At 40.8% G+C, this 15,162-nt stretch overlaps 1 protein-coding gene across 2 annotated transcripts in view; it reads left to right on the top strand.

Annotated features, from left to right (window-relative positions):
- Positions 1 to 15,162, top strand: part of LOC309556165 (ras-related protein Rab-10-like) — a 51,617-nt gene that overhangs the window by 21,885 nt on the left and 14,570 nt on the right. Inside the window, exons 3-4 of one of the 2 annotated variants that reach the window (XM_082258525.1) lie at positions 1,452 to 1,590; positions 8,133 to 8,222. In XM_082258525.1, the coding sequence (XP_082114651.1) occupies positions 1,452 to 1,590; positions 8,133 to 8,222 (229 nt within the window). The remainder of the gene's footprint in view (positions 1 to 1,451; positions 1,591 to 8,132; positions 8,223 to 15,162) is intronic. The other variant, XM_082258526.1, reaches the window with a different exon arrangement.

Raw genomic sequence — 15,162 nt, 5'->3', positions numbered from 1 at the left:
TAGCGTGATTCCTGTTTCAAGAAGCCAAAGGGAGGTGCCCTGGGCCATCATAGTCATTGCTGATGGCCAATTAGCAGCCTGCTTACAGTTGGCTGTAGTTGTCAGGATAGGGTATGTCACCACTGGAAAAGATGTGAGCTGAAAGGCATGAGGGGGCTGCATTATTGCATTATCACAGCAGCCAGAAAAATGGGACATCTTGTTGGACTGTGTGTACAGAACAAGGTATGTTCCAGCCTCCTTGGAAGAAAGCCTAGGAGGATGGGGTTTGGCCCTGTTTGACGTTGTGCGGTTACAGCCTTAATGAAGTGTTGGTGCCGTGTGAAGACGTTGTAATCAGGTGACCCCAATCATCTTCCCTTGAGAACATTGTGGCATGTGTTTTACTTACCTGTTTGAGGTTCTCCTGGATTCAGAGGTTCTACAGGACTTGCCAAAACTTTGGGAAGAGGATGGAGCCTGAGAAGAGATTCCGATTAGTAAAGGTTCAGGGGTCAGGGTAATGGACCCCCTGGGCTCTTCCCTTTTTGTATAGATTTCCCCTGCAGGAAAGGAAAGGGGAGTCTCAAGGGATATACTGACCTAATGCTAGCAGCATGTGAAACTTAGGGAAGTTGGAACATTATCCCCCCCTCATTCCCAGGTAGACCATGAGAAAAGAGCATCTGAGCCATGGATATGTTTTTTCTAATGAGTGTCAGAAACATACCAAGGCATTTTTAGCCACACAGATTAGATTCAGTCATCTAAAACTACAACTAAACCCCCCTATCTTTTACAGCCAAGGAAGCTGCCATCTTAGCCTCTGTTTGATTTGCATTTGCCATGGTGCTGCACATGATCAGTTAAGCAATTTGATGGCTTGACAGTTTGATTGAGGGCACTAACAAGTATAACAGTTTTCATTCATGGCATGCCTTGAATGTAACTGTTTTGTGACATGGGAATATATCAAGGCAGATGTTAATTGTCCAAGAACATGGGGGTGATGATGGTGAGGGGTGGTGGGAATGTTTTGTGAAACCACCCTGTTCTGTTTCCACAATCTAGTCACAATGGTGCCAGTCTGAGACAACTGTAAATTTTTTGAGTTATATGGCTGAAGGTGTAATAGAAAGTCCACTGGATCTTGACCTGCAGAGTCTACCCTTCTGTATTGTTGTGTTGGGCCATTCATATGTTAGGTGGTTGTTTTGCATCCTCAAAATACAGCTGTATTCAATAAGGTTTAGCTAAGCCAATAGCAAGTTCCAAAATATGGTGTCAGCTGTCATCACTGAACAGCAAGAGACATGAACTGGCTCAATACTGTACGTATGTCTTGTAGTGGGATGGTGTGATTTGGCACACCAGGGTACCTAATTTGCGATACATTTAGCCCAGCTTTGCTGGGAAAATAGATTTTCATCAGCATATATTTTACATTTTATGTGAACTCTTTGGTGTTTCAGGGATACAGCTGGACAAGAAAGGTTTCACACCCTCAGTGTCAGTTATTTCCGTGGTGCCCAAGGATTTGCACTTGTTTACGATATCACAAATACAAACTCATTTGAAAACATTTCTTTGTGGATGAAGGACATTAAAATGGTAAGTAACAAATGAGAATACAAAGGGATTTTTCTATATATTTTGGGGTAGAACCTAATCTCATTGAGAATTGTTTAGATTAGTGCACCAGTCTTCTTTCGAGGTGATTGGAAACTGGAGGCAGCTTTCCAAGACCCAACAAAATGGAAAGGATTTACTAAAACTGGAGCATGCAAAATCTAGTGCAGCTCTGCATAGAAACCAATCAGCTTCCAGGTTTTATTTTTGAAGCTTAATTGAATAAGCTGAAGTTAGAAGCTGATTGGCTACCATGCACAGCTGCACCAGATTCTGAGTGCTCCGATTTTAGTCAATTTTCCCCTTTGTGTCTTTTCTATGAGTTTTTCCCTGTTCTGGAATACACGACAGTCATAGAAATAAATTGCAGTTATGAATTTATGCAATGAAGGTTAGATATTTCAACAAGCCATCTTTGTGGCCTGTGTGTTGTCTGGTTCAATTTACTATCAGAATATTGGACAAATTGTTGTCCGTTTTTTGTTGCATGCTGGTCTCATATCGAAAGTGAAGAGGTTACTTTCATACAAAAATTCTCGTATGACAGAATTAAACTTCAGAAGTGATGTAATGTGTTGAATTGTTTCGTATGTAATCTTTCGTTTCCGAGCATGCGTAGTCTTGCTCTTACGATTTTTATGAATTAATCGAAAATCGAATGTTGTGTTCATGTATGACAAAAATTTTATAGCCTGCACATTCAGTTTTTGTCATCCAACAGTTCGTAATCGGCTGTCGAAAGCACTATACTAACGATCCGAAAATCGGCAGATCGTTAGTCGGACTAAATGTTACTTCCAATTTTCTTATCCTGTGTATGACCTTAACTGCACAATATACTTCAATGATAGATCTATTTCATTACAGTAGAAAATGACCCAACGACATGTTAGGTGTGTTTTGCATATACTGTATATATAACAGTTGATTGCTGCCCTATCATCTGTCAGAAAGTGGCTTAAAGTTGCCAATTTATGATCATTACACAGTTAAATAGATACATTATCAAGGCTGACAAAACACTGTTTCCACCTTGCCCAATGGCAAAACAAATCAAAATGTCAACTTTGGCTAATGATAAAAAAAAAATATTCATGAAGCCCCAAACGTATTCAGATCTATTTTCCTGAAATAAAATCTTTCTTTACTAACCTTTTTTAGGTCTGTAAAAGAATGATTAAAAGTGAAGGATTGAAACCCCTTTTAGGTTATTTTTTCAGTCTGTGTTGCATTGAGGAAATTTCACTCCATGGCTTTTTCTGGAGACACAACAGGAAATGAGAAGAAGTCTCTAAAAGTGAAGGAAATTACCGTTTTAGATATGTCATTGAAACAGATGTGCTTATATGAAGATTACCCTTTCCTTCTTGTTCTGGTGTCAGCTGTAAAATGTTATATTTCCCATCACTTTCAGAAAGAGAGGGTGAATTTACCCAGTGGAGACAGCAATAAAAACTTGAGAGGGGTTCTTATCCTTTTCACGTAGCCTAACCACCTACAATTAGCCCTTAACCCTTTACCCCCACCACTAGAAACTTCCACACCCTCATTTTATAACCATAACATGAAGCTAAACTTACCTTTCCCTCAATTGTCCCTGTCCCTCATCGGTGCTGGCATCTTCTCCTGGGTGCCGGTCTTTTGCCATTTTCTTTGGCCATGCACGGGAGTCAGTAATACCAGCACACAGGGACATTTCTGTCAATGTTGTGTAGCTCAGTTTACATGCAAGGGAAGACAGTGAGCAGGCAGGTAGGTGTATTTTATTAAAGAAGAGACATTGAATATCTCTTTTGCAATAAAGAGCCTGTCTACTTGCTGTTTGTCCTTTAACACTTAACTCACCCTAACACTTACCCTTTCCCCTAAAGTGTGAACTAGCTCCAATATTTAAGCCCTAAACAGTAATCAGTAGGTATAGTAGGCATCTTCGTGTGTCTGTGCTTCAATTTAGTTTTCCTTATAAACACCTCAATTCCTGGAGTGTTCTGGTATGCTAATTTTGACCAGCTACTCTGGTTGAGAGCCGAGTCCCACCATTTGCATAGCATTACTGGCCAGAAAGGGTGGCCATCACGGTGGTGTGCCAGTAGGAAGATGTAGGATTGGGTGGTGCCACACTCAATCAATGAAAACTGTTTAAATTTGCCAACCAGAGTGCCCCAAGATTTCATCCAATAAGTGACTAAAACAGGAAAGCTAAGGTGACATGCAATACGTGGAGGGACCCAATAATATACAGTGTATGTGGTGCTATGGAAAGATTAAGTCGGCTTAATTTCCCTCTAGCTCTCTTTCTGTTAGGAATAAAATGATGATTTTAGTGTATTCTGATACTAGTGACCCCTTTGTGCAGGCAGGTGGGAAAACTGGCATTTAAAATTTGATTTTTTATTTTATCCCATAAATTTTATCCCATAATAAATGAAATATTCTACTTTGTCTTTCGAAGGACCAAAATTATCTGATTTTTTTGGAGTCTATATGCTTTGAAACCTTTTTTGGGGATTTAAATTAACTGAATTAGACATTAGTATTTTAGCTTTGGTTTTTATTAACTTTATTTATTTGCTTTTTATTCCTGATATTCGTAGAAGAACTTTCAATACTGTTAACCATTGGTCTCCTTGAATATCCTATCATAAATATGTTTTGTTTTTGTTTTTTAATATATTGGTTTGTTTTTATTCCTATTTTTCCAAGATTTATAGTTATAATGAACTTTCCCCCACGGAACTTCATTCAAAATGTTAGGTACCACTGGTTCGCTCCCTCCCCACCCAGGCTGTAACTGAGTCACGGGTTTTTTGGGAGGAAGGGGGAATGTGAGAATCAATTTTTATCAGTACCTGTTCCAACTACCCACTCCAACTTCTGCAAACCTTGCCTAGGTGAAGATGAAGCCGCTTTCCTCACCTCCTCCCCTCCTTCAACCTCCTGGGACATGTAACTTGTCCCAAGAAACTGCAGGGCCACTCACAGAATGCAATGTGAGCTTGTGCATGTGCAGTGGGGAGCAAGCTGTGGTTCCTCAGGATGCCAGAGCCGGATCCCATATCCAAAATGCATAAGACAGTGCTGGACTCTAGTAAGTGCCTGATTTTTAACAGTGAGCAGCTACAGTAGTTAAAAAAAAAAAAACTGAAGTTCCTCTTTAATATTTGGCAGAATGTCAACATAGTTCTCAGGCATAAATGGACACTATTTTCCAAAGGTTCCTAAATCTGATTATTCACTATTGTATGACTATATTTAGAAAAGCCTTCCCTTTATATCTTTAAAGCTTAACGCCAGGCAAAAAGAGTTTGTATTTCAAACAAACCTAATACTATACACATGATATTGTTATATTTGTATATCAGATATTCAGTTGAGTATTTTATTGGAAAACTTTTTGCATTTCAAATATTTTATAGTGTAAGGCCTCATGCACATAGAGGCATTTTTACAGCTGCTTTTAGGAGTGTCAGAGGTTTTTTTTTTTTTTTGCACCTTAACCACTTAAGCCCCGGAGGATTTGGCTGCTCAAAGACCAGAGCCTATTTTGCGATTCGGCACTGCGTGACTTTAACGGACAATTGTGCGGTCCTGCGACACTGTACCCAAATTAAATTGACGTCCTTTTTTTCCCACAAACAGAGCTTTCTTTTGGTGGTATTTGATCACCTGTGCGATTTTTACTTTTTGCGCTATAAACAAAAAAAGAGCGTCAAATTTGAAAAAATAACAATATTTTTCACATTTTTTATATGAAATTCCCCCCAAAAAATGTAAAAATCGAAATTTTTTAACATTTTAGGCCAATTTGTTTTCTGCTACATATTTTTGGTAAAAAAAATCGCAATAAGTGTATTTTGATTGGTTTGCGCTAAAGTTTTTGCGTTTACTAACTAAGGGAAAGATTTATGTCATTTTTATTGTTTCTTTTTTTAACTAGTAATGGCGGCGATCTGCAATTTTTTTTTTTTTTGCGGGACTACGACATTGCGGCAGACAGATCGGACCCCTGACTAACATTTTTGACACTTTTGGGAGTACCAGTGACATTACTACAGTAATCAGTGCTATACATATGCACTGTTACTGTAAAAATGACACTGGCAGGGAAGGGGTTAACTTTATTAGAGATCAAGGGGTTAAGTGTGTCCCTAGGGGCGTGATTCTCACTGTAAAGGGGCGTGGCTTGTGATGTAACCACAGAGACATACGATCCTACATAGCAGGATTGTATGATCTCTGCAGTTACATCAGGGAGAATGACAGGCGGCTTTGTTTACATCAGCCGCCTGCCTTTCTCCCTCTCCAGCGGGAGATCGCGAGTAGCCGGCGGACATCAGAGCCGCCGGTCACTCGCGCTGGGATCTCAGTGAACGAGCGGGGGCGGGAGCGCGCCTCTGGCGGCGCCCGCTCGCCCCCTACAGGCTCCTGGGCGAGCAACGTAGTACTTTGCCCAGGAGGGGCTGACCACCGCAGTAAATGTACTTGCGGAGGTCGGCAAGTGGTTAAAAACGCCCCCCCCCCCCCCCTTCCCATGTTATTCTATGGCATCATGCACAAACAGGCTTTTAGGAGCTGTAAGTGGCATAGGCATTTTCAATCTGTAAAGAAAACCCAGGGCCAGTGGGTTCTGAAGTAGCAGCGTTAAGCTGTAAAAACGCATGACGCTGCTAAAGGCTGCATACAGCGTTAGGCCACGTCAGACATTTTTAAGCTGTAGTATTTGGATTGTGGTTGGAAAATAGAAGAGGGCAGAGAAAGGCTGCTAAACACTAACGATGCTAAACTTGGCTAAAATGTGCATTAACTCCAATACAAAATGCTGCTTTTTCCTGGTCTCAGAACTGGCTTTGCAGCTCGTTTTTTTCAAATGCCCTGTGTGCATGAGGCCTTACAAACACATCTTACTTTGGTAGCAGCAAATGTCCATTCTAAACAACTTCTTACTATTCATGCTAACCCCAAACATTTGTGTCCTTACTAACCAATGCTGTGTCACACTTCTCCTTAGTTTTGCTGTCTTATACTTTTTTCATCCCCCCCATTTCTCTTAACAAAGTGTTATTAGGCCCTATACATTTAAAAGCACAACGTGCTGTGGACCTGAGTGTGTAACATGTATGCTGTGTGTCTTTCTGTGCGAGTGTGTGATTTCTTAGATCTTCCTCTATAAAAAATCCTCTCCTTTTAGGTTTCGGTTTTCAGGTGGTCGTGTTCCCTTATGGGAACCCATGGAGCCACCTCTACATACTCTTCCAGCTGGCTGGCTGACTCTTCTTCATACACTGCATGCATCCACAGCAGGCTAAACATTGGTAAGGGGATGAACTAGACACCTTTGCTGCCATGGTGCTATGTGCTGGGTGTCCAGTGCGCCCCTGTGCCTTTAACCACTTGCCGACTGCCTAACGACGATTTACGTTGGCGGTCAGCCCCTCACAGACAAAGCGACGTAGGTCTACGTTGCTAGCCTGTGAGGGTCTAGGGAGCGAGCGCGCGCCGCTGGAGGTTTATTATAAGCTTACCTGTAGGTAAAAAAGAAAACAGAGAGTGTTCTACTGCTTTAACACTGAACTTTCGCAGTACGAGTAGCAAGCCAGTTAACTGCTGATGACAAGGAGCATGCTGACAGGGGGAGAAATCAGAGTAAAAGGGATATGAGCTCATCACTGTGCTGCTTCTCTTTTGACTATTAAGTCACAAACTGGGTGGATCCAGGACACGCTGAACACTACACATTCGAGTAAATGGGGAAGCACATCAAACGCCCTGCAACTGCATGCAATGCATGCAGTTGCTGGGTATTTGTCAGAAAAAATTAAAACTGGCGGTAAGAAGGCATTGCAGTGTTCCTTGATGCCTGTCAGTAGCCTCTGGACAGTGATCTGATCATGGGTCAGGCTTCAGAGGCAAGAGAGATTTAGACGTATGTCTAAATCTACCCTAAGAGAGGGCGAAAGATGCTGGCCATCTAGGGGCAGAAAAAAGTACTGCAGGTGAAATGTGAAATCTTTGGATTAATGATGAATATTGCAGAAAAGCTGGTTGTGTTATTTTATCTTTTACTGGGCTATTCATTTCATATTGGTATTTTGGCCCAGAGTTCTGTTGTAATAAAATATGTTGACATGCATTATTTTAGATTAAAATATTACAAACATGAAAGAAAATACAGACATCTGTGTTCATACCTGGGTTTCATTGTACTTTAGCCTTTTTTATTTAAAGCATTTCCCAGTGACTAGTGTGTTTATCTCAGTCTCCCTAGAACTATATTCTATTTGCCATTCCCAATATCCGTCTCTGGCAAGAGTTGAAAGCCTGTAACTGGTTCACTATTGTTAGACTAAATGAATTCTGAATGGAAATGCAGAAAGTGTCAGCCCTCATATTACTGCCATACAAAATGCAGGTGCTTTTGGTTGTAAGACTGTCTGTCATCTACAATGGATGTGAGCTGTAGGGCTTTGCAGAATCTATCCATTCCCAAAGTCACTGCATCTTTACAATTTGCTTTTGTGATTCAGAAAGCTGGGGAAGAAGTGGAGGTAGTTCTCCTGGGAAATAAGTGTGACAAGGAAGACGAACGTGAGGTTTCAAAAGAGAGAGGGGAAAAGGTAAGCATTGATTATCTCTGCATATAAAAGTATTTGAGTTAGGCGGGTACACTGCATCTGTAATGTGCCTGACCATGCAGTTCCGTCATTAGGAACTAATGTTGCTTAGAATGGAATTCTCATCCTGCAATATTGATTGCACCTTTTTCTTAAGCTGTAAGTTTGAAAAATGTCTTTTAATTTACGTATTAAAGTTTTATCCATTGGTTCCAACTTTTCAAACTTATTTATTATCTGTTAACTTTATTTGTTACTCTCTTGGAAATGTAATGTCTTTGCAAACCAAGCTTAAATCCTGGCTGTAACAGTGTCAGTTTAGAACTGCTGTGCTTAACCGCTCAAAGTAAAAAAGTTAAAAGAAGGTAAAGATGAATCCAAGGATCGAGGTTACCAGTGCTCCTAAAAATGACATCTGTGACCGGAATCTCTTAGCTGTTTTTCAATGCAATTGGAATGACATGTTCTCTTGACTCCTTAAGGGTCCTTTCACACAGGGCGGACCGTATGTCCGTTTTTCATCCCATCCGATTGCGGATAAAAAACTGAGATAATGTATGACCATGCGCTGACATCCGATTTGCGTCCTTTCCGATCAGTTCCGTTTTTTGGAACAGAAGAGAACCCTATTTTTCTTCCGTTTAGAAAAACGGAACAGACGCAAATACGGATGTCAGCAGTGTCAAACGCTGACATCCGCAATCCCATTGACATACATTATCTCCGTTTATCATCCGCAAATGGATGGGATGATAAATGGACATACGGAACGGGCACTCCAATGTGTCATCCGTGTCCGCGTAAAAAAAAAAAAAGTGCCTGAGCAGAGGAAAATACGATCCACCCCGTGTAAAAGGACCCTTAGGGCCCTTTCACACGGCCGCTCCATGTGTCCGCAAATCATCCAATCCGTTTGCGGATGATTTGCGGACATAATGTAAGTGAATGGCACTGCGGGTGTCAGCGGAATACCATCCGCTGACATCCGATTTTCCTCCTTTCAGTTCTGTTCCATTTTTACGAACGGAACAGAACCCCATTTTTCCTTCCGTGTAAAAAACGGAAAGGAAGGAAAATCGGATGTCAGCGGTGTCATCCGCTGACCTCCGCAGTGCCATATACTTACATCATGTCCGCATATCATCCGCAAACGGATGGGATGATATGCGGGCACACGGAGCGGATGACAGAAATGTCATCCGCTCTGTGGAAAAAAAAAAAAAAAAGTCCCGCAGCGGACCTTTCACACGGAGCGGCCGTGTGAAAGGAGCCTTAAGGTATTTACTTTTTCCAAGATTGTACCGACCAGCTAAAGAATTGTGAAATTCATCAAAACTGGAGCAGACAGAACCTGGAGCAGCTGTGAATGGCAACCAATCGGCTTCTAACTTCAAAATGTGTTCAGCTGTGAAAATGAAAGGTAGAAGTTGATTGGCTGCTATACACAGCTGCTCCAGATTCTGTCTGTTGCAATTCTGATAAACTCTCATTGTCTTTGTTTAATCAACTTCATGCTCCAGTCTTCTGATTTATTATTCGAGCCAGGAAGGCCGCTGTGCACTGAATCACGTATCTCTTGCTACAGCACAAGCCGATCAGCGGGTCCCTGCCAATTCTTGATCACCGGGACCCGCTGATTGGCTCCATCTTTCACGAAAGAGAGCTCTGTTTTGTAAACAACACAGAGCTCTGTACACTGACAGGCAATCTTGCTGCTTTTTTTTTATTCCCTGCAAAGCAGGGAAAAAACAACAAGATCGCTTAGTAAAAGCAGCACATATTACACATTGTTAGGCAAACAGTTAACCTCCTTGATCCCCCTAGATGTTAACCCCTTCCTAAACCAATGTCATAATTACAGTGACAGTTTACAATATTAGCACTGATCACTGATCACTGTATTAGTGTTACTATTGATGTCAGTGTCAGTTAGTGTACCCCCCAACCAGCATCAACTAGTGTCAGATTGCCCGCCACACCATCACAGTACCACAACAAGTTGCTGATAACCACCATTACTAGTATAAAAAAAAAAAAACACATAAAAATTCCAGTGTACATACCATAGTTTGCAGATGCTAGATTTTTAATTTTTTTTTATTGGACGTGTTTTATAGCAGAAAGTAAAATATTTTGTTCTTTTTTTTTTTTATATAATAAAAACCTAGAGGTGATCAAAAACCACCAAAAGAAAGCTAGTTTGTGTAAAAAAAAATCGTATTTATGTACAGTGTTGCTTGACTGCCCAATTGTTAGTTAAAGTAGGGTACTGCCGAATAGCAAAAAATTGCCTGGACATGGAGGGTGTAAAACCTTCCAGAGGGCAAATGGTTAATGCAGGTGGACTGAGGGATTGAAGCCGTCTCTCTGCTTTTTCATACATAAAGTGATTGTAAAGGGTATTTTTATTTTTTAAATAATAAACATGTTATGCTTATCTGCTGTGTACAATGGTTTTGCACCGAGCAGCCTTGATCCTCCTTTTCCAGGGTCCCTGTCGCCGACACTCCTTGCTCCTCCACCTCCACCACCACCGATTCCTGTTGTGGCACACAGGCAGGATCGATCCCGAGCTGCACTGCCTATGTCCATAGATACAGACAGTGCGGTGTGACCCCGTCCCCCACTCCCTCGTCACAGGATTTGATTGACAGAAGTAGGAGCCAATGGTTCCCACTGCTATAAATCTGCCCTGTGAGGCGGGAGACAGCTGAGAGAGCCGCTGCTCTCAGGCACAGCACTGGATCGAGACCAAGCTCAGGTAGGTTTAGGGGGGACTGGGAGGAAGCTGCACAAGGAAGGTTTTTTATCCTAATGCAGAGAATGCATTAAGGTAAAAAATAAAACCTTTTGCCCTTGGAACCACTTTAATAAGGGAAGAAATAGATCTGCTTGGTCAAAAAAATTGATTAAATTATGTGCTGGACCCTTCGATACCATAGATTAAAGTGACACTAAACTCACATTTTAAAAAATAAATAAAATAATTGCAATATGTTAAAATATAAGTAGAATGCACCTTTTATCTGTATCTTCCTTCTTTTCATCTCTCAAATGCAAGCTTTTCCTGCTGTTCTCAGACTTCATGTTCTAGGGTGGCTACTTTCATACTCCTTAACCCTCGTGTGTGTGAATGTAGCCACCTGTTCTTGTTCATACACGGGATTGACCATACATCTATATGCAGACACATTCAGCTCTATGGGAATTGTACTACGCATAGAGGGGAGCATGTGACCACAAATGAAACCAAACAAATCCAACTTAAATTGGTTGCAAATACTTAGGCCTCATGCACACTGGATATTTTTTCAGCTGCTCCTAGGGGTGTCTGGCAATTTTATTTTCTGCCTCTAAATGCCCCTGCATGTTAGCCCATGTGTCCATGCACACATAGGAATATAGAGGAGTTTAGAGGCAGGGGTGTTTAGAGGCAGAAATAAATTCCACTACCAGCACATCCAGGAGTAGCGATTCTTTTTAAGAAAACACTCATGATGCCTAGAAATGCATGTAAATGCAAGTTAAGGCTAGGCGCGTTTAGCGATTGAGCATCAATTAATCTCAATGGCCAGAAAAAAATATTATTCTGGCTAATGAAATGGATTAACACCAAGCGCAGGATGCGCCTAAATGCGTTACAGGCATTTACAAGTATTAAGCTTTTTTTCTACCAAAGCACTGCTGCCAGGGAAAAAAACATCTAGGAGAGATAGCAAATGTCCAGTATGCATGAGCCTAAAGGTTTTTTTTTTACCCTAATACGTTTTCTGCATTAAGATATTAAGGTTTATTTACTAAAGCTGGAGAGTACAAAATCAGGATAATTTCTGCATGGAAACCAATCAGCTTGCAGGATTTATTGCCAAAGCTTAGGTAAAGCCTCGTACACACGCGTCGAAAATCGATCTGCCGAATTTTGGCTTGTTAGTATGATGCTTCCGACAACCGACTCCGACTTTTCGGTTGAAAAAAATCTGGTGTGCAGGCTATAAAATTTTTGTCCGCCGTCAAAACACGGCCGATTTTCGTGCAGTCAGTACAGATTTTGACAGGGAAAAATCGAATGAGCAAGACTGGGCATGCTCAATGAAGAAAGAACACAAAGAAAGCAATCCAACACAGGACATCACTTCTGAAGTAGAAATTTGTCTGGCGAGAAAATTCGTGTGCAGTCTAGGCACATTCCAACCAACAAAACACCACTCTGGACAAAATATGGACGATCCGTCGGCCGATAATCATTGCGTGTGTACTAGGCTTTAGAAGCTTAGAAGCTGAGGTTAGAAGCTGATTGGCTACCATGCACAGCTGCACCAGATTCTGAGTACATTCGTTTTAGTAAAAATTCCCCAATGTCTGTTCCCGTCCTCTCCCTCCCTAAGGCCGGCCATACGTGGGATGAATTTCGAAATAAATTTTTTTTTGAGAATCTTATCTAAGAATTTTCATTCAAATTTCGCATCATTAGTGGGCTGCAGCAACGGCCGATTTTCGTGTAGCCATCAAATTTGATTGTATAGGCATGTTGAAATTTTTTTGAAAAACGAATGATTTCCTAATGAATGATGGGAGAATTGTGTGAGAAATATAATAAAAAAAGAAATGTGCATGAGCATAAGAAAAGACAATTCCTGGAAAAATAAAATTCTTGAAAAGAAAAGAAGATTCTTTTCTGTAGCAACATGAGGTGAAATTGAAGGCTTGGTTGGTCAAATGTCGAAATCAATGATGGCATCATTGGATCACAAAGCACAAGAAATTTCTGATTTTCAAAAGAAAATTAATTCTGAATTTGAACCATGCATGGCCTGCATAACACTTACCTGAGACCTTTATCAATCCATCATTGTACCTGGCTGCAGGTCTTCTCTCCCCTCTTCCTGGTCTCATGGGCTTTGCTGAAAGCAGAAGGAGCCATTGGCACCTGCTGCTGTCAATCAAATCCAGTGAGGAGGGAGCCGGGGGGAGGGATGAGCCATGCTTGGTGTGTCTATGGACACACACAGCCCGCCTCAGCAGCGAGAAAGCATTTCTGCCCCCATAGCAAGTGGCACAGAAGAAGAGGAGCCCAGATGCTGGTGGGGGACAGCGGAAGAGGAGGTTCAGGGCTGCTCGATGCAATACCATTGCACAGAGTAGGTAAGCATAAAACGTTTATTATTTTAATTAAAAAAAAAAACATTTTGCAACCACTTTAAAGCTCAATGTCTGTTCATTTAGCATTAATAAAAGCAGTTATTGGTTTATTGACCAAGGTAAACCCAAAAATGATTGCAATGAACTAGAGCAAATAGGCCTGCAATTCTATAGCAAATCTGCTGCAAGGTTGCTGGCACTACAGATGTTTATGGAGGATGGGCAACATCTGGCCATAGACAATGATGGTTACGACAGCAGGATTCCTCTCTCTCTGCTTTATATGTTCTTCATTAGTCCTGTCAGGCAGCACCTACCTGCAGTACCGAAGGTGTGGCTGGATGGGCAGGCTAATGCACTTCATACAACAACACAATAGGGAATGGAGTGCAAGATACAGTATGCCCATGTATTTGTCAGACAATATAAAGGATTCCTTTTCAGATTACTATGCTGTTGTGTCATCTGTAGATGTATGCATGTTCAGAGATCAGACCACAGCATATTCTGATGAACAATCCAACTTGTTGAAAAAAAAGTTTCATTGTTATTTGACTAATGGATTGCTACAGTATGGATTGCTACAGACATGGGCAGGAAGAACGAGTAAAGAAATTGTTCGATAATATCTTTCTCATTATGCGTGAACGGCCAAAACTTTGACCAAATTTCGCTATCCAGTATTTGGGTACACAAATGAAAAATCATACAACTGTCTGATCACCACAAACAATAGTTTCCTCCCATAGATAAGTGTGTTACGGCTTTGATGAAGCTCAAATGACAGCTGATGTCAGGCTGCAGTGTATATTTTGTCCTAAATGAAATGATTATTTGACATGACAACATGTAATGTTCCTTTAGGACATTATTAGGAGGTGGTAAAAAGCTGGAAGGTTAGTGAAAATAAGGTAGCTGCCTCATCTGTGATTTTCAATATCATGGGCATAATACTGTACTGTGCCTTGTCAAACTGTGAAGAATGGAGTACTATTGCGCCACCAGGTGTGTACTTTGAAAACTGCAGAGGCTCTGAATTTAGGCTTGAGAGAATGAAGGAAGAGTTTACTATCACTGTAATAGTAACTTCTACTACTATAGATAATTTGTTTAAATGAACTAGGGTAGAAGCAAGTAATCGTTATGACCACAATTTCGTAAGATCTCATTTTCATACTATGTGCACTTCTATTAGAAAATGCTTTTTGGACAAACTCTGCTTAAAGTTTGACTTATAGTGATGGGATGTTGGCTTTGCAAAAATATAAGGGAATTTCCTAGCTTCCTATCCTTTACACTTAGAAGCAACCTTTGGATTTCGAGTTTTCTTCACATGGTGCATTAAAATTGCAATTACACTGTGTGAAAATGTGCATTCTTTTTACTTTCACAATTTTTTATTAAAGTTTGAAAATGGAGGGAAGGGCATGAAATGTACCCGCCCTCCATGTATGGGGCAGAGGCAAGACATTGAGTTAAATGCTGTTAAAATAAAAAATGCTTCAGTTAAAGTACTTACCTGTGATTGGTCATGTTGAATAAACGGCTATGTTGGCACGAGTAGCTGCCTATAAAAGAAGAGTTAAACAGAGTCAGTCGGCAGGGATCAGAGGAAGAAGACATAACAGCAGCAGGGACATCAGAATCAGAATCCTTCTCTTTTCCACAGGACTCAATTAACTATTCAAATACTCCTACTATTGTAACCACAAGTTTTGAGTCCAATTTTTTATTGATTTTATTATTTATTATATAGTATATATGTTCTGCCTACGGTACCATTTCATTGAAATTACAATCAGTA

This window comes from Pelophylax lessonae (genome assembly GCF_965119305.1).
Source record: "Pelophylax lessonae genome assembly, chromosome: 5".
In the NCBI taxonomy this organism is placed as follows: Eukaryota; Metazoa; Chordata; class Amphibia; order Anura; family Ranidae; genus Pelophylax; species Pelophylax lessonae.
This window is presented reverse-complemented; position numbering and strand designations above follow the sequence as displayed.